The sequence below is a fragment of the Carlito syrichta genome, unplaced genomic scaffold (genome assembly GCF_000164805.1).
Source record: "Carlito syrichta isolate Samal-C Ts95f unplaced genomic scaffold, Tarsius_syrichta-2.0.1 Scaffold308152, whole genome shotgun sequence".
Taxonomy (NCBI): domain Eukaryota; kingdom Metazoa; phylum Chordata; class Mammalia; order Primates; family Tarsiidae; genus Carlito; species Carlito syrichta.
Window position 1 is genome coordinate 216,946 of NW_007252248.1, and position 23,478 is coordinate 240,423.

A 23,478-nucleotide genomic window follows, 5' to 3' on the forward strand; every position below is an offset into this window, starting at 1 on the left:
TCTAAATATTTTCTTATCATTTTCTGCAAAGTACACCTTATATATTTGATACTGAAAGCATATACTACCCAGATACTTATTTCTTTGTATAGTTTTATCGTAATTACTCTGAGAGATTTTTTTAAATAAAGTCTTAGAGCTATCACTACTCTGTTTATACTTGCACCACTGAGAAATAGCTGTCTTCATATTCAACCAAAGAAATGCTTTCTTTTTTAAATGTTCACTTTTCTTCTAAGATGTCTTTTATCTAATGGGGTTTGTTTTGTATTTCTTTAATGAAAAGGTCAAACTACTAAGTTAGGAAATAAACTTGTTTAAAATTTGTACAAATTATAAAAAGTGTGTGAAAAAAATATTTCTCACTTCAATTCAAATGACAAACAATGTAATCTAAAGTGACACAATAAAAATCAAAGCATTTCATAGAACAGGAAAATGAGCAACTAATTCTGGCTGGGCTGAAATGTGACCAACTAACTGCACAAGAATGTGCGACTTAAGCTGATTCTTGATAGAAAAATAAGTTTAGCTATGGAAGTAAAAAAGAAAAAAGCACATCAGTCCAAATGAAACATAACTGGAGCAAGTAATGGGTGAAACAAGCAGCATCTAGCATAGAGAATTCAAAGCAAAGAATAATCTCTTAAATTTGAATTATCTTATGGATTTTTGTGTAAAATATCTGAATTCTACTTTGGGATCTTGAAAGACATGGCAGATGAAATTTAAAAAGGAAAAATTGAAAACAACCCCACTCCACCTTACTGATTTCCAGTGTCCTTTTTGCATCATGAGTCAGTCTCTACCATTGAGGATAAACTAGGTATCAGGCTCACACTTTTTCCTTTTATATTTTCCAGTTTGTAGCTCCACTTGGTCTTACTACTACTGTAGCATACTGAAAAGCCTGTGATAAATAATTAACATAATAAATTATGAAATCATAGCACCTGCCATTTTTAGATGACTCTGACATTTATACCCATCTTGTACTTGGAAAAATTATCTATTATTCTCAGTTTAGTAAAATAATGGAAAGACACCTGAGCTAAGGACAAAGATCAGATGTGTATCTTTGTCAGAGTAGAGTCAGGCAGCCAGGGTTAAAACCCTAACTCAGACTATTAATTGAATAATCTTACTAAGCCTCAGTTTTCTCATCCATAAAATGAGGATAAAGATATTATCTCATAGAATTGTTATAATGATCCCCATATGTGCCATATCCCTATAACTTCCATAAAAGGTTCAGATGACTTTAAATATGAGAGAGGACCCCCCAAAAATGGAATTATCTTTTGGAGGGGAGCCCTTGGTAGTACAGCCTTCCTCTGCTAGGTGAGTGTTCTAAGAATCCATTAGCATCAGAGTACCAGCTAGCATTGTTGTGTGAGGTTGCATTCAGCTTCAGTGAATTTTTTGTGTTCATTTGCTTGAGATCTTCCCATTGCATGTGTCCATTTCATAATGGGTGTTTTATGAATGCACCTGCCCACACTATGTTCAGAATTTTTTTGACCAAAAGCAGCATGACACCCCTATGCCCCACCCTCTTTATTCACCCAATCTCACCCTGAGCAAGTTTATTTTTGTTTCTCTGGATAAAGAAAAACTCCTCAAGGGAACTGCTTTGACCATGTGGAAGAGATGAAACAAAAAAAGACAGAAACACTAAAAGGCATTAAAATTGACCAGTTCAAAGTCTGTTGTGAGCAGTGGAAAAACCATCTCAATAGGTGTATTGCATCAAATAGAGAGTACTTTGAAGGGACTAAAGTTTAAACATGTAAAAATAAGTACACGTTTTTTCATAAATAAATTCTGTTCTTTGGAGGAATCCCCTCATCATATTTCTAGCATTGTGACAGAAAAAAACAGTATGTGAAATTAAATATGAATTAATGTCCAAATAAATACGGAAAATGCCAATTTGTATAGATCCAGTAAATTATAAGAAATTCTATTTGCCAAGTAGAGAAAAGATAATGACAAAAATTCTAAGGAATTTAAGAAAATGAAAAGACAAACCCTGTACAGACTAAGAGAAAATATTTGCAAAACATACATCTAAAAGAGGACTGGTATCCAAAATATACAAAGAACTCATAACACCCAACAGTAAGAAAACAAGCAACCCAATTTTTGAAAGGGGCAAAAGTTTACCTATGGAGGGATATTTTGTTTGCTTTCATGGTTTTTTTTATATTATAAATAAAGTTAGTATGAACAGGAGTAGAGACAAGCTTCACAGATAGCAAATAAGGATATGAAAAGACATTAAATATTATATACCACTAGGAAATTGCAAATTAAAATAACAGTTTGATACCACTACACAACTATTAGAATGGTAAAATCCAAACTATTGATAGATACCACCAAATACTGACAAGGATGCAGAATGACAGCAACTCTCATTCATTGCTGGTAGGAATGCAAAAATAGCATGACTTGTGGAAGATGGTTTGGCAGTTACTTAAAAAACTAAACATACCATATAATGCAGCAGAAATACTCCTAGTATTTATTCAAATGAGTCAAAAACTTAAATACACACAAAACCTGCACAAGAATGTTTATAGCAGCTTTATTCATAATTGCCAAAAACTATCAAGGTGTCCTTCAATAAGTCAGTTGGTAAAACTGTGACACATCCTGACAATGAAACACTATTCAACTATAAAAAGAAATGAAGTATCAAGTTACAAAGAGTCATAACAGAAACTTATATGCACATAATTAAGTAAAAGAAATCAATCTGAAAACTATAGACTAAAACACAAAGAGTAAAACTAATGTAAACTATGAACTTTAGTTTGTAATAATGTATCAATATTGGCTCACCAGTTGTAACAAATATGCCACACTACTGCTGGATATTAATAATAGGGGAAACTGGAAGGAGGGGTAAAGAGAAATATGGGAACTCTCTGTACTTCCCACTCATTTTTTTTTTTTTTTGTAAAACTAAAACTGCTCAGAAAAATAGTCTACTAATTTTTTTAAACTTTCTAAAGAAATCATTACATATCTATCAAAAGGGACAGAATTTTAAAATAATGACAACAACAAATAATGGCCAGGATACTGACAAAATGAGTGGAAAGTGGAACTCATCCATTGTTAGTGATGTGTAAAATGTTATAGTCTCTTTAGAAAACAGTTTGGTAGCTGCCTATAAATCTAAACATTGTAACTTCCATAGGACTTCAGTAATTGCTCTCTTGACACTGATCTCAGAGAAATGAACTGTGTTACGTTCACACAAATATCTCTGTACCTGTTCATAGCAGTCTTACTTGCATTAGCAAAAAATAAAATAAAATAGCAAACAAACAAAAAACACTGGAAATAACAAAAATATTCCTCAATGATGAATGGTTAATCAAATTGTGGTGCATCTATACCTATTCATCAATAAAAAGAAACGAACTATTGATAACTTGCAACGCCTTGTATAAAATTTTAGGAAATTATGTTGAGGGCACATACCATATGATTTCATTTACATTTTTATAAAATTATAAAAACAGAGAAGGAGTCGAAAACAAAGAATGGAGAAAGAGAAGGTATGGCTATAAAAAGGCAAGAAAAGGAATCGTTGTTATGGAACTACTCTACATCAATATCAATATCTAGGTTGTGACATACTATAGTCTTGCAAGATTTTACCATGGGGGCCTATGGTTAGAATGTTTCCTTCAAAACTCATGTTGAAATGTAATAGTCACCGTGATGGTTTTGGGAGTTAGGACCTGTAAGAGGTAATTAAGTTATGAGGACTCCACTTTTATAAATGAATGATTGCCCTTATTGTGAAAATGGGTTTGTTATCATGGGAGTGGCTTTGTTATAAAAACAAACACAGTCTCTTCCACGTCTCTCCCCATGTATGCCTTTGCCATAGGACAAACCTTGCCAGATGCCAGCACCATATTCATGGACTTCCTTGGCTTATGGGTGTGTAACTACAACCTCCGCCTCTGAGCTCACATGGTTTTTCCCTCTGTTTTTGTGTGTCTTTTTATATCTCTTATGAGGATACCTGTCATTGAATTTAAGGTACACCATGATCCAGCGTGAGATTGAGATTACCTGAATTACATATGCAAAGACCTTTTCCCAAATAAGGTGCTGGGGGTGAGGACTTGAGTCTGTGTTTTCCGGGCCACAATTTAACCCATTACTCTGCTGAGTTAGAAACTCTGACAGTGAAACACATCAATCTGTGTTTTAACAAATTCTTCAGGTGAATCTGATGTTCACTACTGTTTGAGATCTATCAGTATGTACCCTTGAATTATTTTCTTGGCTTGCCTAATTTCACTCTCAGTATCAGACGTGGCTTCGAGATCTCCGCCCCCGCTACCGGTGCCTCTTCTGCTGCCGCTGAGCCGGAGCCGGCCTGGGTAGCGTCCTCGGTTGCTGTCCCCCCTCCGAGGACCAGGCTCTCGCGTGGACACCTGCACACCCCCAGCAGCCCGGTCCCCCGGCCCACGCGGCACCCTCTCCACGTGCTGGCCCCGCCGGGGTCCGCGTCCTGTCCCGGCGGCCGAACTGGGTCGAGCCGTAACCGGTGCCATGTCGGTCGTGGGCATAGACCTGGGCTTCCAGAGCTGCTACGTCGCGGTGGCCAGCGCCAGCGGCATCGAGACCATCGCTCATGAGTATAGCGACCACTGCACCCCGTTTTGGAATAAGATGGAAAACATAGGCCGGTGCGGGCGCTCAGCTTGTAATCCCAGCACTTTGGGAGGCCAAGGCGAGAGGATTGCCTGAGCATCCCAGGGGTACGAGACCAGCCCAGGCAACTTGGTGAGACCTCGTCTCTACAGCAAATCACAAAAACTAGCCAGGTGTGGTGGTGCGTGTCTGTAGTTCCAGCTACTTGGAAGGTTGAGACGGAAGGATCACCTGAGCCCAGCAGGTTGAGGCTGCAGTGGCCGTGTGTGTGCCATTGCACTCCAGCCTGGGTGACAAAGGAATAATTCAGTCACTGAAGACTTTTCGGAGCATTTTTTTTAGGAGAAGCAAACTGAATGGGGGCTTGCATTTCTTTTGGTCCTAAGAATCGTTCAATTGAAGCAGCAGCTAAAAGTCAGGTAATTTCCAATGCAAAGAACACAGTCCAGGAATTTAAAAGATTCCATGACCGAGCATTCTCTGATCCGTTTGTGGAGGCAGAAAAATCTGACCTTGCATATGATATTGTACAATTGCCCACTGGATTAACGGGCATAAAGGTGACATATATGGAGGAAGAATGAAATTTTACCACTGAGCAAGTGACTGCCATGCTTTTGTCTAAACTGAAGGAGACGGCAGAACGTGTTAAGAAACCTGTTGTTAACTGTGTTGTGTTGGCTCCTTGTTTCTATACTGATGCAGAAAGACGATCAGTGATGGATGCAACACAGATTGCTGGTCTCAATTGCCTGCGATTAATGAATGAAACTACTGCAGTTGCTCTTGCATATGGAATCTATAAGCAAGATCTTCCTGCCTTAGAAGAGAAACCAAGAAATGGAGTTTTGTAGACATGGGCCATTCTGCTTATCAAGTTTCTGTGTGTGCGTTTAATAGAGGAAAACTAAAAGTTCTGGCCACTGCATTTGATACATTGGGAGACAGAAAATTTGAAGAAGTGTTAGTAAGTCACTTCTGTGAAGAATTTGGGAAGAGATACAATCTAGACCTAAAGTCCAAAATCCGTGCATTATTACGACTCTGTCAGGAGTATGAAAAACTCAAGAAAGCGATGAGTGCAAATGCTTCAGACTTCCCTTTGAGCATTGAATGTTTTATGAGTGATGTTGATGTCTCTGGAACTTGCACTTTCAGAACAACAGCAACTCTCATTCATTGCTGGTAGGAATGCAAAATGCCATGACTTGTGGAAGATGTTTATTCCATACCTGCGAAGAACGTGTGGACACTGGCCTGTTTCTCGGGCGCTGGACATGGAAGGGACCGAGGCCCTTTGTTTTAAGTGAGGGGAAGGTTACTAAACATAAGTTGCTATGTAAAAGTTACTGTGTAACCAGCATGCCTGTCACAAACTGTAGTAATCTTTCTCCTGTCCAGCCTGCTGCCTCTGGACATCTTGTGTATAAGTCTCCAATAAACCTTATGTCTCCCCTGCTGTCTCCAGATGTTTATTTCCACCTCTCAGACACTGTGCCACCCTCTTAGACTCAATAGGGGTCTGTCATGAGACCATTTAAAACAGCATCAAAAAACCATAAATTTAACAAAATATGTGTAAGATCTATATTCTAAAAAGTAACATATCGCTGAGAGAAATTAAGACCTACATAAATGGAGAGATAAATCATGTTCATGAGTTCTAATACCCAATATTGTTAAGATATCATTCCTCCCAGATTAATCTATAGTGACAATGCAATCCCAGTAAAAATTCCGCCATGCATTTTTTTTTAAGAGACAGAGTCTCACTTTGTCAACCAGGCTGGAGTGCACGGGCGTGATCATAGCTCACTGCAGCTTCCAACTTCTGGGATAAAGCAATCTTCTTAGTCAAGACCTCAACCTCTTGAGTAGTTGGGACTACAAGTGTATGCCACCATAGCAGGCTAATTTTTTCATTTTCTATAGAATGGGGTCTTGCCATGTTGCACAGGCTGGTTACAAACTCCTGGCTCTGGCAGTCCTCCCACCTCTAACTTTCAAAGCACTGGCATGACAGGCATGAGCCATTTTACCATTCATCATGGGTCTTCTTCTTCTTCCTCTTCCTCTTCCTCTTCCTCTTCCTCTTCCTCTTCCTCCTCCTCCTCCTCCTCCTTCTCCTTCTTCTTCTTTTCTTTTTGAGACAAGGTCCAGGCTGAAGTGTAGTGACATGATCACAGATCACTGCAACCCTAACCTCCTGGCCTCAAAGTATCCTTCCAACTTGGTGTTCTAAAACTAGAATTTATAGGCATGAGTCACCATGCCAATACCATCATGCATTTTTAAAGAAATTTCGGGAAAATGCAAAGCCTGTAAATAACCAATATACTTGTGAAAAAGAACAAATTTGGAGAATGAGCACATTTGATTCCAAGGATTACAGTAATTGAGACATGGTATTATTACAAGAATAGGCATATAGATTACTGAGACAGAATAGAGAATTCAGAAATAGACCCACATAGTCAATTAATATTCTACAAATGAGAAAATTCAATGGAGAAGTAATTCTTTTTTTTTTTTTTTTCTTTTGAGTTGGAGTCCTGGCCACCGCAGCCTCGACCTGCTGGGCTCTGGCGATCCTTCCGCCTCAGCCTTCCGAGTAGCCAGAATTACAGGCGCGCACTACTATGCCCGGCTGATTTTTTTATTTTATTGTAGAGATGAGGTCTCGCCTACCCAGGTGGTTCTCGAACCCGCGGGCTCAGGCAATCCACTCACCTCAGCCTCCCAAAGGCGCGGGATTACAGGCTGAGCCACCGAGCCCCGCTCATTTTAAAAATATTTTCAACAAATTGTACAAAAACATCTGGATATCTATATGAAATAACAGTGTTACGTTCCCACATATATAATATAAATTAATGTTCCCATATATATAATTTTCTCATATATATGGAAACATTAACTTGAAATGAGTAAAAGATATACATATAAGTTAAAACTATAAAACTAGCCAGGCTCGGTGGCTCAGCCTGTAATCCTGCGCCTTGGGAAGCTGAGGTGAGTGGATTGCCTGAGCCTGAGGGTTCAAGACCCACCTGGGCAACTTGGCGAGACCTCATCTCTACAATAAAATCAAAAATTAGCCGGGCTGGTAGCGCGCGCCTGTAGTTCCAGCTACTTGGAAGGCTGAGGCAGAGGGATCTCTGGAGCCCAGCAGGTCGAAGCTGCAGTGGCCGGGAGCGGCCACTGCACTCCAGTCTGGGCAACAGAGTGAGACTCCAACTCAAAAAAAAAAAAACAACTATAAAACTTCTAGAAGCAATCATAAGAAAAAAATCTCTGTGATCTTGATGTAGGCAAAGACTTCTTAAAACGTTAGAAAGAATAAAAAGATAAATTAGGCTTCATTAAAACTATAAAACCTCTGCTTCTCAAAAAACACTATAAAAATGAAAATGCAAGACATAGAAAATAAAGAAAATATTTTAAATACATATATCTAACAAAGAAAGGATTGGTATTCAAATTATATAAGGAACTCATACAACTCTATTATAAGAAGACAGATGGCCAAGCATGACGGTGCATGCTTGTAATCCCAGCACTTTGGAAAGTTGAGGCAGGAGGATCGCTTGAGCCCAGGGGTTCAAGATCAGCCTGGGCAACATGGGAGGACCTTATCACTACAAAAAAATAAAACAAATTAGCCAGTCATGGTAATGCACACCTCTAGTCTCAGCTACTCATGAAGCTGAGGCAGAAGAATAGCCTAAGCCCAAAAGTTTGAGGCTGTGGTGAGCCATAATTATGTCCAACCTGGGTGACAGAGTGAGACTCTGACTCAAAAAAAAAAGATAAACCTGATTTTTTTTTAAAGTGGGCAAAAAATGAAGGCTTTAAAAATATACAAATGTCACATAAACACACGAAAATATGCCCAATATTAGTCTTTGGGGAAATGCAAATTAAAAATCACAATGAGATACCACTAAACACTCACCAGAATGGCTAAAATTAAAAAGACTGACAATGTCAAATGTTGACAATAATGAAGGCACACTGGAACTCTTATATGTTGCTAGTAGGAAAGTAAAATGATGCAACCACATTGGAAAACAGTTTAGAAGTTTCCTATAAAAGTAAACATGAACTTGCCAAAGGACCTATCAGTTAGACTTCTAGGTATATACTAAAAAGAAATTGAAACCTATGTCCACAGGGACTTGCACATAAATGTTCATGGCAGCTTTATTCATAATTGTGAAAAGTTGAAAACACATCAAGTGTCCATAGGTAAATGAACAAACTGTGGTATATCTGTACAATAGAATACCATATAGCAACAAGAATGAACTACTGTTTATACACACACACACACACACACACACACACACACACACACATACATGGACTAAGTTAAAAGACATGTTGAGCAAAAAGAAGCCAGATACAAAAGAATACATAATTCATACAATTCTAGAATAGGTGAGACTAATTTATAGTGATAGAAAGCATATCACTGGTTGACTGGGGTAAAGTGAGAGATGAGGGGCAAAAAGAAGTGTTTTGGAGGTGATGAAAATGTTCTCTATCTTGATTTGATAGTGTAAGAGGTATATATATCAGTTAGAATCCATATTACTCATGAAAATGGGTGCATTTTACTGTATGAAAATTATAACTCAATAAAGTTAATTTTTTAAATGTCAAGGTCAAGAAAGACAAAGAAAGCATGAAGAACTGTTACAGATTAGATTTGGGAGACTAAAGAGACACCACAATTAAATGAATTGCATGATGCTGAGCATGAATAAAATGTAACTATAAATGGCATTATTGGAACAATTGACAAAATTTGAACATGGATGATAGACTAAATCTCAGTACCATATTGATGCTAAATTTTCTAAGTTTTATAACTGCAGTATGACTATAATAAGACAACATCCTTGTCCTTAGAAAATATTTAGACAAAGGGACATGAAGACCTCAATTTATTATCAAATGATCAACAAGGATTGAGAGAGAGAGAATGAACCATGAGTAAAGGTTATATGGAAGTCTCTTGCACTAGCCTTGCAACTTTCAGTAAGTTTGAAATTATGTTTTACAGAAAAATAAATTTGTAAAAGATGAGGTAAGTTTCTAGCTGGGGAAAAAAGTATTCTAGTCCTTAATTATGCTGTCTTTCAAAGCCAGAAGTCAGTAAAATGATTTGTCCTCTTGACAAGGAAACAATCCAGGTTATTTGTCAGGATTCTCCAATTGGTTCTGTGATGACTCCAGAAAATAGAAAGAATAAATAATTCTTCAGGACCATTAAAGAAAGGGGCAACTGCTCTCCAAAGACAAAATCTTTGCCTCTTCCCAGAAAGAATAATGGTATCTGATCCCTTAAGTTGTCATCTAAAAGAACATTTTCTTTCTCTTCCAGCTCATCTCACTCTGTTTCAACTAAGTCCTGCAGTTAAAAACATTTATTTGTTAGAAATCACAAATGACTACAAGAAACAACAAAAAAAGACATTACATTTTCACCTTCCATTCTTAGTGCACGTCGGAGCAGGGAAAATACAATCAATTCTCTTTTCACAGATACAATTGTAAGTTTTAAGGCAATCAATAGTTGCTATTCTTGTTGCGGCTAAAAATGCACAATCTCCTTTCCCAGAAAGCAAACTCATTATTGTAGAATTGCTGTAGAAGAGAAAACAAACATGATCAATTGTTTAATTCTGAAGCTTACAATTACAAAAAATTGGTGATTTTTAAAAAATTATGTTACCTAAATATCTAGAATATTGGAAAGCTAACCATAACTTCATCAGTAATTGTTTTTTTTTTTTTTTGGCTCTTAGTTCATTAAGTTCACTAAAGAGAATTGTGGCCCTTAATCGCACCCATGATCTCCCATTTTATTCCACATTGAAAATTTATGGTCAGAAGTCAAAATTACTTTGCAATATTGTGATGAAATTGGAATATGCCAAAATTGCTTTCCTATGTTAATTTTCTCACTAAAAGTTAGAAATTAAAAAGGAGAACTGAATTTCTGTGACAGAGATAACTAGGTCTCATATATATGTATAAATACATATTTTGAGTTGGGGGTATCATTCTATCACCCAGACAAGTGTAGTGGCACAATCATGTTTCACCACAAACTTCTGGGCTCAAGAGATTCTCCCATCTCGTCCTACTGAATAGCTGGGACTACAGGTGCACGCCACCACACCTAGCTAGTTTCTTTAGTTTGAGGTTTTTGTTTGTTGTAGATACAAAGTCTCATTATGTTGTCTAGGCTGGTCTCTAACTCCTGGGTTCAAGTGACCCTCCCACCTCAGCCTCCCAAAGTGCCAGGATTACAGGCATAAGCCACCACACCTGGCTTCTGCATATATTTTAAAGAGAAAAAATTAGAACTGGAATGTAGTCAGAGATTATGTTGCTTGATTGACATTATTGTTTTGTATCTTTTCCTCTCCCACCCCACAGCTAATAATAATCAGCTAAAACATGACAATCCAATGAAAAATATCTATAACCAGGACTTGTATTTCAGTAAAATGGTGAATTAGTTGCCAAAACTACTTCCTATTGAAAACAATTTAAAATGCTGCTTTAAAAAAAATTAGCCCAGCGCGGTGATTTATGCCTATAATCCCAGCACTTTGGGAGACCAAGGTGAGAGGGTTGCCTGAGCCCACGGGTTCAAGACCAGCCTGGGCAACTTGGCAAGACCTCATCTCTACAATAAATCATGAAAAATTATCAGGGCATGATGGCACATGCCTGTAGTTCCAGCCACTTGGAATGCTGAGGTGGAAGGATCACCTGAGCCCAGCAGATTGAGGCTGTGGTGGCCATTTCCAAGTCTGGCCCTGGAAACCACACCATCATCAGGGGACGGTTGTGCAGCAGAGAGACGTAGGCCATATGAAGATTGCCTAACCCAGGCAGGTGATCCTCTCACCTTCTTGCACCTTATCTCAAATGCAACAACCTAACCTACTTCTTTCCCTTTGCACTGTGCTATTGATATAATTAACTCTGATTCGAGCACTCCAGCCTGGGTGACAGAGTGAGACTCTGACTCAAAAAATTAAATTAAATAAAATTAAACTTCTTGATTACATTCACAGACTGTCAAAAACAAGGTTCATACTCAGGCTGAAGGTTAAGTAAAGGTGGAAACCCACAAGATAAATGAAACATTGAAGCCAGTTTTTCCCTTAATGGAAACTCTGCTTGAAAAGTAGGCTGAATAATGAATTCCACCCGAGATGGAATTCCTTTTTTTTTTTTTTGAGTTGGAGTCTCACTCTTGTCACCCAGACTGGAGTGCAGTGGCCGCTCCCGGCCACCACAGCAGGAATTTCTAAGATAACAAGTTACATAGGACTGAGACCCCCAAAGGTATATATCCTCAGTATAAACCACTCCAGAACTGTCTTGAACCTTGTATTTAAGCAAAACAGAAGAAGAATAATCCCACCTAAGGATTCAAAATCACAAAGCATTTCTCATGTAATTTCATTTGCTATATTATTTAAGAATATTCAAATCTGCTACAGGAAAAAAAAAAAGAAACAAATAAACAAGGAAGATAAATAAAACCCAGCAGCTTGTGAGATATAGGCAGAATCCTTAATAAGGTGTGCTAAGTATGGATAGGTAAATTAGTAACCTATGAAACACGTTAAGTAAAGATACAGTAAGTAAAGCATGTATGTGTTAAACATAGACAAGATAGGAAGAAATATACATGATGCACATACACACTCAAAAATCACGAGGTCTTAAATTCACCATCCATTGGTGATACCCATTCTGGTCCTGCCCAAGAAATACAAATTAAATCTATCACCACTTATCAGGTGAATTAGAAAGTTACATTGTGCGTCGGGCGCGGTAGCTCATGCCTATAATCCCAGCACTTTGGGAGGCTGATGTGAGAGGACTGCCTGAGTCCATGGGCTCGAGACCAACCTAGGCAACTTAGTGAGACCTCATCTCTACGATAAACCAAAAAGTTAGCCAGGCGTGGTGGCACACACCTGTAGTTCCATCCACTTGGAATGCTGAAACAGAAGGATCACCTGAGCCCAGCAGGTCGAGACCGTGGTGACCGTGAGAGTGCCACTGCACTCCAGCCTGGGTGACAGAGTGAGACTCTGACTCAGAAAAAGAAAGAAAGAAAGTTACATGGGCCCAGGCTTACAAGTCTCACCCCAGTAGAGAAACTGTGTGTGCTGGCTGCATAAACCTTCTGTCTGTTGGAGTTGGAGTTGGAGTCTCACTCTGTCGCCCAGACTGGAGTGCAGTGGCCGCTCCCAGCCACCGCAGCCTCGACCTGCTGGGCTCCGGCGATCCTTCTGCCTCAGCCTTCCAGGTAGCCGGAACTACAGGCATGCGCTACCACACCTGGCTGATTTTTTTATTATTATTATTGTAGAGATGAGGTCTCGCTGCCCAGGCGGGTCTCAAACCCGCGGGCTCAGGCAATCCACTCATCTCAGCCTCCCAAAGGCGTGGGATTACAGGCTGAGCCACCAAGCCCAGCTCAGCACTATTAATCAAACCTCAAATCTGGCCTTGGAAACCACACCATCAGGGGAGGGTTATGCAGCAGAGAGACGTAGGCCATATGAAGACTGCCTAACCCAGGCAGGTGATCCTCTCACCTTCTTGCACCTTCTCTCAAGTGCAACAACCTGTCCTACTTCTTTCCCTTTGCATTGTGCTATTTGGTATAATTAACTGTGATTCGAGCACTTTGATTCCACCTATGAGACTTTCTGTTCTGTGACCTTCTGGGATAGTTTGCCTGGGAGTGTGCTTGGAGAACACAATTACATCAAGTTAATTTCCTACATGACATCTTTTGCAAGTTTGCAGCCAAACCATAATACTTGCAAGTACTCAAATTTAAAATGAAAAGTGTCTCAGATTCACAATGTCCCAAGGGATCCAACAAAAGCAAATTCTTTCTTGAGGAAGCTACCACTTTCATCTCAGACCTCAAGCAGTTTCCACAACTCAAAAAGAAAAAAACGCATTTAACAATATAAAGAAAACTCCATCGTGAACAAAAGCCAGCAGACGCAATAGATTAGACCAACAAAACTTCAAATATTAGAATTATCAGATACCGAGTATAAAACATGTTCAATAGCTTTAAAAAATAAAAGACAGCTTAAAAATATAGTGATTAACAAAGATATTTGAAAGCACAAAGGAGAATTCCTAGAAATAAAAATTAGAACAGCTAAGTTAAAAAAAAATCAGTGAATAGTTTAATACCAAATTAGAGCTAAATGTAAAACCAAGAGTTTACATAACACCACAATTCAAAATAGAAGGACTATAGTGAAGGTATATACAGATACATAAACAGATGTAAATGTATAAACTAATTATATAAAGGAATTTCAAATGAAATTTAGGGATACTCAGGATGTTCATTTGTGGTTGTGGAAGGGATCACTGTGACTAAGCGAGGATGGTTCAATCACTTCATATCATCTTCACGAATTTGTTTCATTTTGTGTACCTTATAACACATACTTCTTTTTTTTTTTTTTTTTTTTGAGTTGGAGTCTCACTCTGTCGCCCAGACCGGAATACAGCAGCCGTTCCCGGCCACCACAGCCTTGACCTGCTGGGCGATCCCTCAACCTCAGCCTTCCAAGTAGCTGGAACTACAGGCGCGCACTACCACGCCCGGCTAATTTTTTTGATTTATTGTAGAGATGAGGTCTTGCCTGCCCAGGTGGGTCTCGAACCTGCGGGCTCAGGCAATCCACTCACCTCAGCCTCCCAAAGGCGCGGGATTACAGGCTGAGCCACCGAGCCCGGCTATAACACATACTTCTGAGCATATGCTTACCATCAGACTTTTAAAATGATTACATGTAACTGACCTTCCTCTTCCTTTTCTAACTGTACCACCTAAAACATCCTTACCAAAAATCTCTACTTGGAAATGAGTTAAGCTATGTCAAATGAGGAGAGATTCTTTTTAAACACAATCCTTTCAACCCCTATAGCAACGTCACAGTTTGAATGCATTCTAGAAACTTACATGCCAGAAGATGTGCCATTATCAATCCACTTCCACTTACTTTCCCTTACATCATATGATAATCCAATCCAGTAATTATTTTTATAGGTCTGGGGCTGAAGAAAGGCCTATATAGGGGGAAAAACGCATCACGTGATTCAATTCCCATCTGTTAGATGGATGAAGAGAAGGACAGATCAAGGGGCAGGCTATTTTTGTAGTCAGTTCTCTGCTCCTCTCCACATCATCCTTCATCCACACTCCTAGAAAAAACAATCTTCCCTCAATCCCTATATTTTCATTTCCAAAGTAAAATGGCTGCCAGTCTCATAGATTAATTCAAACATGGAAAATTTTAAAATCTAAATAACTAGCAATAGGAGATTTGTTAAACCATTTATAATGCTCTATGAAACTATCCAAAATTATGCTCAGAAGAATATTCAGGATGTAGAAATTGATCATTATATGACCTTAAGTTAAAGGAGGAATCTTCAAAACAAATTTATTAAAGTAAAAATTGTGTGTGAGAAGAAGACTTAGTAAAAGCTTCATCCTCATAAAAGACAATTTTGCTGTAATTCAGTAATTGGAAAGAATGAAAGGAAAGGAGGCAGTATTGGGAAGCGTTTACTACGTCAAAAATGTTATATATCAAAGTGACATATAGCATCTAAAAAATGAGGAAACATACTTTAAAATAGAGGTTTAAATGTATGTTTGACTTCATCATTGACAATTATTTTATGACTTAATATTAATTCTTTCATGTTGGAATTTTAAACATTTATTAGATTTGCATATTAATTTTGTGTTGTTTTCCTAAATAATAAACAGAGGTTATGGGCTGATTTTTGCACACACTTCTCTATAAAAACACATTTTTGAGTATCCAGATATTTTTATTAGTAATTTTTTTAATTCGGTATTGTCATAACTATGTTTTCTATTTCTAAAATGTTGTAAAAGATATATATCTTGCCAGACTCAGTGGCTCAGCCTGTAATCCTAGCACTTTGGGAGGCCGAGGTGAGAGGATTGCTTGAGCTCATGGGTTCAAGACCAGCCTGGGCAACTTGGCAAGACCTCGTCTCTACAATAAATCGAAAAAATTAGCCGGGCGTTGTGACTCACACCTGTAGTTCCAACTACTTGGGAGGATGAGGCAGAAGGATCGCCTGAGTTCAGCAGGTCTAGACTGTGGTGTCCATGAGCGTGCCACTGCACTGCAGCCTGGGAGACAGAGTGAGACTCCAACTCAAAAAAAAAAAAAAGAAAAAGAAAAAGCTCTCTAAAGAAACAAAAAAAAAAAGGAAGGAAAAAGAAAAAATGGCAGCCATAGCTCAAAGAACACATGGCATGGCCAGTGCTTAACAAAACAATGGTCCTGGATTCCTAATAGTAACTACTAGACTATGCTGCATCCCACTTCTTAGTTACCACCTTACAGATTAAAATAACCATTGGTTTCAAGCTGCAATTTACAAAATTGTTAAGTACTTCATTGAGGGAAAGGCATACTTCTTTGTGAGTGGTTCTACTAAAGACTCTTTAGAAATGGAGATTATTGGCCAGGTGCAGTGGCTCATGTCTCTAATCCCAGCACTTTGTGAGGCCAAGATGAGAGGATTGCCTGAGCTCATGAGTTCAAGACCAGCCTGGGCAACTTGGTGAGACCTCCTCTCTACAATAAATCAAAAAGTTAGCCGGGTGTGGTGGTGCATGCCTGTAGTTCCAGCTACTTAGAAGGCTGAGATTGAATGATCACCTGAGCCCGGCAGGTTGAGGCTGCAGTGGCCATGAGCATGCAACTACTACACTACAGCCTGGGTGACAGAGTGAGACTTCAATTTAAAAAGCAAAAAAAAAGAAAAGAAATAGAGATGATTAAATTGGGTGCGGTGGTTCAAGCCTGTAATCTCAGCTCTTTGGGAGGCAGAGGTGAGCGGACTGCCTGAGTCCATGGTTCGAGACCAGCCTGGGGAACTTGGTGAGAACTCATCTCTACAATAAATCAAAAAATTAGTCGGGCGTGGCAGCGAACCTGTGGTTCCAGCTGCTTGGAAGGCTGAGGTGGAAGGTTCACCTGAGTCCAGCAGGTTGAGGCTGCGGTGGCCATGAGCGTGCCACTGCACTCCAGCTTGGGTGACAGAGTGAGATTCTGACTCAAAAAAAATAGAAAAAAGAAATGGAAATGATTGTGAAGACGCTAACTGCATCCTTAATAATAATGATCATCACAAAAAATCATATATATTAAATACTTTATGAGTAGAAGTATTATACAACCATTATATACTCCCAGACAGAGTATTCTGGGAGACTCCTAACTATACAGTTTTTGCTCACACAGAAGACAACACAACCGATAGCTGAAGGATTTTCTTTCTGAACTCCTGCCTATCCTCAATATCTTAAGTGCAAGTGTGAGAGACAGAGCCCACAAAAGTGAATGTAAGAGTCCATGATACCAGTTCATCTTCATCATCTATCTTCAAAAGGGATGATCTGTAACTTTGGCAAATCTGTTTACATCCCTTCCAGTTGTTATTTTCCATGGTAAAATAATAACAGTTTACTCCACAACAGGACCACTGGTCTTCATAGAGTTTGCCTACAACATATAATGTGAACGTTCAAACTTCTTGTCATCTGGATTCTGTTAACCAGAGAAATATATTTACCAGCCCTCCATAACTAAATAAAATTTTAATAGTTATCGATAAAGATAACACAAAGCTCATCAAGATTCTGGAATTCCAAGAGATACCTGCACATGTGGCAGGAAGATATGAAAACAACCTAAATGTCCATTGATGGGTGAATGAATTTTTAAAATGTGGTATATACATACAACCGATTATTATTCAGCCTTTAAAAAGAAGTACATCCTGCCACATGTGACAACCATGGATGAACTCTCAAGAGGTTATGCTAAGTGAAAAAAGACTGTCACAGAATGACAAATACTTTATGATACCATTTATATGAGGTAGCTGAAATAGTCAAACTTACAGAAGCAAAGAATGTGGTTGCCAGGAACTGGAAGGGAGGGAGAGATGAGGAGTTGTTCAGTGGGTAGAAAGTTTCAGTTTAGGCAAGATGAATAAGATCTAGAGATCTGTTGTACAGCACAGTGCCAATAGTTAACAATACTATAGTGTACACTTAAACATTTGTTAGGAGGACAGAGCTCATGTTAAGTTTTCTTGCCACAAATAAATAAAAGGAAATTTTTGGAGATGATTGATAAATCTGTTACCCTGATTGTAGTAATAATTTCATGGGTGTATACATATGCCCAAACTCATCAAACTTAATATGTGCAGTTTTTGTGTATAAATTATACTTCAATAAAGCTGCCAAAAATAATAAAATTAAATTTAATATTTAAAAAGGGATCTGGAATGACTTCTATATAAAATAAATTATTTTTTGGAAATTTTCTTATATATCTTATACCACATTTAAAAAATATTATTGACCCTTTAATAATAGAGACAAAACATGCCTAATAACTACTATAACTATATCAAACTAAATATGCAAAAACTGTTGGTGAACTCTAAATCCTAGACAAATATTTAGTAGTTGTTCATTTACCAGTTCAATTAATTCCATCAGTATGCAAAATAACAGATTTTAATATATGGGATGTATGTTTATCTCGTGGGTGTTTTTAATGGTATCATAACTCAGAGTTTCACAAACATTAACACTATGGTAAATATTGCAGACGTATTGCAAGGAGTATATATTGGTGACAACTAGACCAAATATCTGAAGTCAAGACAGTATGGACACACATACACACACACACACACACACACATATAGGCACACAATTATCTTTATAACAACATCCAAATAAAAGCCCTTATACCCATTTTAGCCTAAATATATTTTTATGGAAAACCTCCATATTCTATGTCAACAAAAAATGGGAGTTTCTAATTTTCCCACAGAACCAAAATTATCTGAACTTTCAGGGAAACTGACATGCTGTTTTACCTTCTAGGAGCAGTAAGAATGTAAGATCTGCCTTTGAGTTTGGGAACTCTAGGGTTCTACTAACCCAAACATGACTCCTATGGTCCCAATCCCTTATTTGAAATAAGCAAGCCCAAATACCCACATTATATCTAAGAGATACAAATTAAATGTTTGCCCAGTAGAATCCATAGACAAATAGTACATATCATAAGCCTTTTGATTTTACTTCAAAACTTCTAGGAGGGAGAGAGATAATGCAAAGTCATGCAATCTTTTATTCAAGATTTCTTCCATACCTGTATTTTGCAAAGATTTTGAAAAGATTGCATTTTTCCTATGACGGTGGTTCTTTCTTGTAAAGAGTGAGTCCAGTTTCTTTTTCCGCTGAAAGGTTTCGCTTTTGAAAATGTCGTATTCTAAAGTCTTATTTGTCAAAAATTGCTCCTTTAAGTAGTCATTTTGTATAATGTGGTACCTTTGACTAAGGTTTCCTAAAAGTTCCTGCTGTTGATGTTTTTCTCGAATATACTGAAAAACTAAAATTAATAGCATAGATATACAAAAAGTATTCATAAATTAAATATTGAAATGTAAAACAAGAGAGAAGTCTCACTCTAACAACAACCCATATTATTACTTTAGTTAGCAATTTGACATTTAGAAAGTAACACCTCAATGAACTGACCACAGAAATGGAAATTAAAATTTCTCACAATTGCCAACTTAACTGTCGAATAAATAAGATATCTGAATAAAATTATGATTCTAACACCTTACTTTCAGCTCACTTTTTATCAGCACATCATTTACAAATAAGTACCAATTTAAAAATCAGTTAGTCAACATTTAGCAACATATCTTCTGCATACGAAATTCTAAACTAAGAAACATGAAGAGACAGGACAATTGTTATTAGAGTAGATGGAATATCTATAGGGCAAAAGAGATCTAGATATGTAATTTTATCTGAGTATAATATATCCATTATTTTCTCTAAAGATGTGAAATAATTCAAATAAAAGATAGCTTGAATTCAAAATCATTTTAACATCCATGTAGATTTACTCTTTTACTAAACCACTTCCTGGTTATGTACTTTGAAAAAAGTCCAGAAAAAAATCATAATTTCTTTTGAACAGCTGTTTCTCAAAGAATATTTATCTCAGACTCACAATGATCTAAACCCAGATGTCAGAATATGCATATTACTAAATCGTCTATCAAATAAAATATTACCATGTATTATGCAAATAAAATATTACCATGTATTATCACAGCTACAGAGTCAAGGTTAAGTAAAATGAAAGTGACACAGTGATATGCACACACAAAAAATGACCAACAAGGTCAAGGACCACCTGGGTCTTTTTTTTTTATTTTAGACAAGAAATAATAGATGCAACCTTGTTAACAACTGCACAATTCGTTATGATTGCTACTACTCAGACAGGAAGATGCATTTCAATTACTCACTCTTTGTCACCAACACTGTGACTGTCATCAGCAGAAATAAACAGAGAATCCCAAGAGTCACTGCAATGAGACGCCAAGGCACTGAAAACTCTAACAAAACAAGGAAGAAAATAAGCATCAAAGAAAGAGCCTCTCTCAATACTAACCTTGACCTGGGACACCGCTTAAAACACAGGGACAATCTTCTCTAAAGATTTTACAAAAATATGTTATACCAATTTATTTAAATTTGTAATCTAGAATTACAGTTTTAACGTTTCAGCTTTGGGGCTGACACACACCCATTGTAGAAATCCTACACATAAGAAAAGTGCTATAGTATTTCAAAAGTATATCCTTTACAAAATCAGCGATGGCAATAGACACAAAACATGTAGGAGAATCCAAATTGACGTGTGTGCACCTTCCTGTGATAACAACTAGTCATGAAGAAGAAAGAAAAAGCAATCCACTTTTCTGAGGAATTGATAGCCAATCATGGGTATTCTGAAGTTGCAAATGAGATCAGAGTTCATCCTTAAAAGAGTTTCTAGAAATCAACTTTCTTTTCCTTTTTATCAATTTTATTTTTTCTTTTGAAAAGACCATATTTATCCTTTGACTTTTGAGATCTTCAGTATCTGAAAGTCATATTCCTGATTATTACTAAATTAATGCAGTAAAAGTTATTCTCAATTTAGAGTTTAATTATGACTATATTTGAAGAGAGAAACTACATAATACAATTAAATGCCCTTTTATTGGAATATAATTACTTCATCATTACCATTAAGGTTTTAAAAATATTTGACACCCAACATATCTTGTCTAAATAAAGACATTGTTTTTAACATGTGTTTTTCATTTCTTAAACATTCTCTAAAACTTTCTCTAAGAAATGCTATGTTTTCTTCAGATTCTAGTCGGTCCTTTATTTTTTAAGTCCTCACAAATTCTTAACCAGATTTGAAAAAAACATTCTATTAGCATCTGTAGTTTAAAAGAATTTATAAACTTTTCCATTCTTACAAACATTTTTTATTTTATTTTATTTTATTTTTTGAGTTGGAGTCTCACTCTGTCACCCAGACTAGAGGGCAGTGGCGGCTCCCAGCCACCGCAGCCTCGACCTGCTGGGCTCCGGCGACCCTTCTGCCTCAGCCTTCCAGGTAGCCGGAACTACAGGCATGCGCTACCACACCCGGCTGATTTTTTATTATTATTATTGTAGAGATGAGGTCTCCCCTGCCCAGGCAGGTCTCGAACCCACGGGATCAGGCAATCCACTCACCTCAGCCTCCCAAAGGCGTGGGATTACAGGCTGAGCCACCAAGCCCAGCTTCACAAACTTTTTTTAAAAAAAGACTTCTGTTCTTCTTCTCTACCCCATTGTGATTTCTTATTACCATCTGAGAACCAGAAGTACAGGTTGGAACATTTTTCAAACATCCAAAATTTGACAATCCATAAAAGACAGGTGAGTTTAGTTGCTTAAAATACATACCTTTGTCATGAGTTTTCCCAGGCCTTTGAGTACCATCAAGCCTTGATCTATTCTGTGACTCTGAAGAAGTCTGAAAAAATCTTGGGGTTGCATAAATCACTCCTTGATCGCTCATCTTTGGAGTAAGAAGGGAAATACGTTTTGCACTAAAGCATTACAACAAGAATATTTTCTGTTGAAAGAAAAATTAAAATGTCAGTCAGTAAGAACATACCAGAATTTAATGCTGAGAGGTGTGTGTATCTATGTCTGTGTGTCTGTGAGTGTGTGTTTATTAACTTTTTTAAGTGCTTAAGGCATGTAGACTAAGGCTGATATATAAGAAACAAAAAACCTTTCAACATTTTTGTTAAAGGCATTTACACTTCTAGTCATCACTGCCATGATTATGAGAAAATACATAAAGGATTTATTTAAATCTAATAGATTATGCTTATATTCACCCAGCCAATTTTGCTCAAAACGTTCAACAGACATATACCAATGTTAGGCAAAATTTATATCACTTCAAATCACCGAAACACATTAAATCCATCAATTAAAAAAACAAAAATTCTACATTCTGAAAAAATAGAAATATCTTGACTTTAAAAACTTCCACACATTCTGATATACACATAAATATTTAAAAGTTATTGCATTATTTTCAATTATACATGGCTCTACCAGAATACTTCCCAAGATATATCCCATACACCATCTGCAAAAGAATTATTTGAGGGATAATATTGTAGATTAGCTATCTGTCGGTGACCTGCACTGACCAGAGGGAGGGTTAGGACCGCACCGGTGAATCAGAGACGGAGAGAAGAAAACTACTCGGAGGCAGCTCTTCTGGGAACAGCCTGGCCAAGACCGAAGCCGATTTTATTCAAACCTTTTCCAACTTATATACCATTTTCTATACCCTCCAGCAATGTGATAATCACTCACTGGGGGCGTACAAGTTTCGTGCTTTACAAACTATGCATCACAAGACCACCACGAGATCTGCAATTTCCAAGCAAACAATTCAAATTCCATGATGCCTGCCGTGCTTACATCAAGGTCACAGGTGCACAATTTCAATACAAATCGTTCAAAGTGTTTTCCATAATGTTCAACGAATCATTCATATTATACTCTTTGCTCTATACCCTGATTAATACAAAAAACTTTCCTGAGTTAACTCTAGGTTCAATCCAAGTTCACTGATTCCCAATATTTTTAACAATTAATATTATCAACTTAACACTATACTATTAACCTATTACAATTTAACATAACGCCTTATAACTCAGTTAAAACTTATTCTTAAACTACAAAACTTTACTATAATTCATGTTTCATATGTCTAAACTTTAATTTTCATATGATCTAGTTATTGGACTTTAATACTATGCTATATCCTATTAAGCTAATACCTTATCGTTAATTCTTTTATAAATCATATAGTAACTATTACACTTGAATAATGTAGCAAAAGGAATCAAAACAGCAAGCATAGATTTACGCAGCTATGAGTGTATATGTATATATTTTATCCCAACAAGTCTACTCTAAAAATCAAATAGTAGCTGTCACACTCTTGAACAAGGAAATGCAGGGCTTCCAAGATGGCGGCCATGGGCTGAAGCAGACAGAGTTTCGGTAATTAACAAAACAAAAGAAAACGTTCTACCTGGCTAGGGGCAGGGGACAGAACTATCATGGTAATTTAGTTTCTAATCTTAGCCCTAGGGGAAACAGCTTTCGGGAACAAGGACTACCCAGTCTACCAGGAAATAGAAGTAAAAAAATATCTAGAAAGAAGCTAAACTTAGAAAGACAGAAACAATTCCGCCATG

General features: G+C 37.4%; 2 protein-coding genes across 2 annotated transcripts; one reads left to right on the forward strand and one right to left on the reverse strand.

Moving 5' to 3' along the window:
- The first annotated feature begins 4,584 nt into the window (after positions 1 to 4,584).
- LOC103267490 (heat shock 70 kDa protein 4-like) lies at positions 4,585 to 5,324 on the forward strand. Its single transcript, XM_021716072.1, has 2 exons — positions 4,585 to 4,691; positions 5,048 to 5,324. The coding sequence occupies exons 1-2, from the start codon at positions 4,585 to 4,587 to the stop codon at positions 5,268 to 5,270; spliced, it is 330 nt and encodes a 109-aa protein (XP_021571747.1). The 3' UTR covers positions 5,271 to 5,324.
- A 4,851-nt stretch (positions 5,325 to 10,175) lies between these two features.
- On the reverse strand, positions 10,176 to 21,792 carry LOC103267491 (killer cell lectin-like receptor 2). Its single transcript, XM_008065078.1, has 6 exons — positions 21,653 to 21,792; positions 20,170 to 20,259; positions 18,993 to 19,232; positions 17,176 to 17,318; positions 14,726 to 14,832; positions 10,176 to 10,338 (listed from the first exon to the last, which is right to left on the reverse strand). Exons 1-6 carry the CDS (start codon positions 21,765 to 21,767, stop codon positions 10,176 to 10,178), a joined length of 858 nt encoding a protein of 285 aa, XP_008063269.1. The 5' UTR covers positions 21,768 to 21,792.
- Positions 21,793 to 23,478: the final 1,686 nt, after the last annotated feature.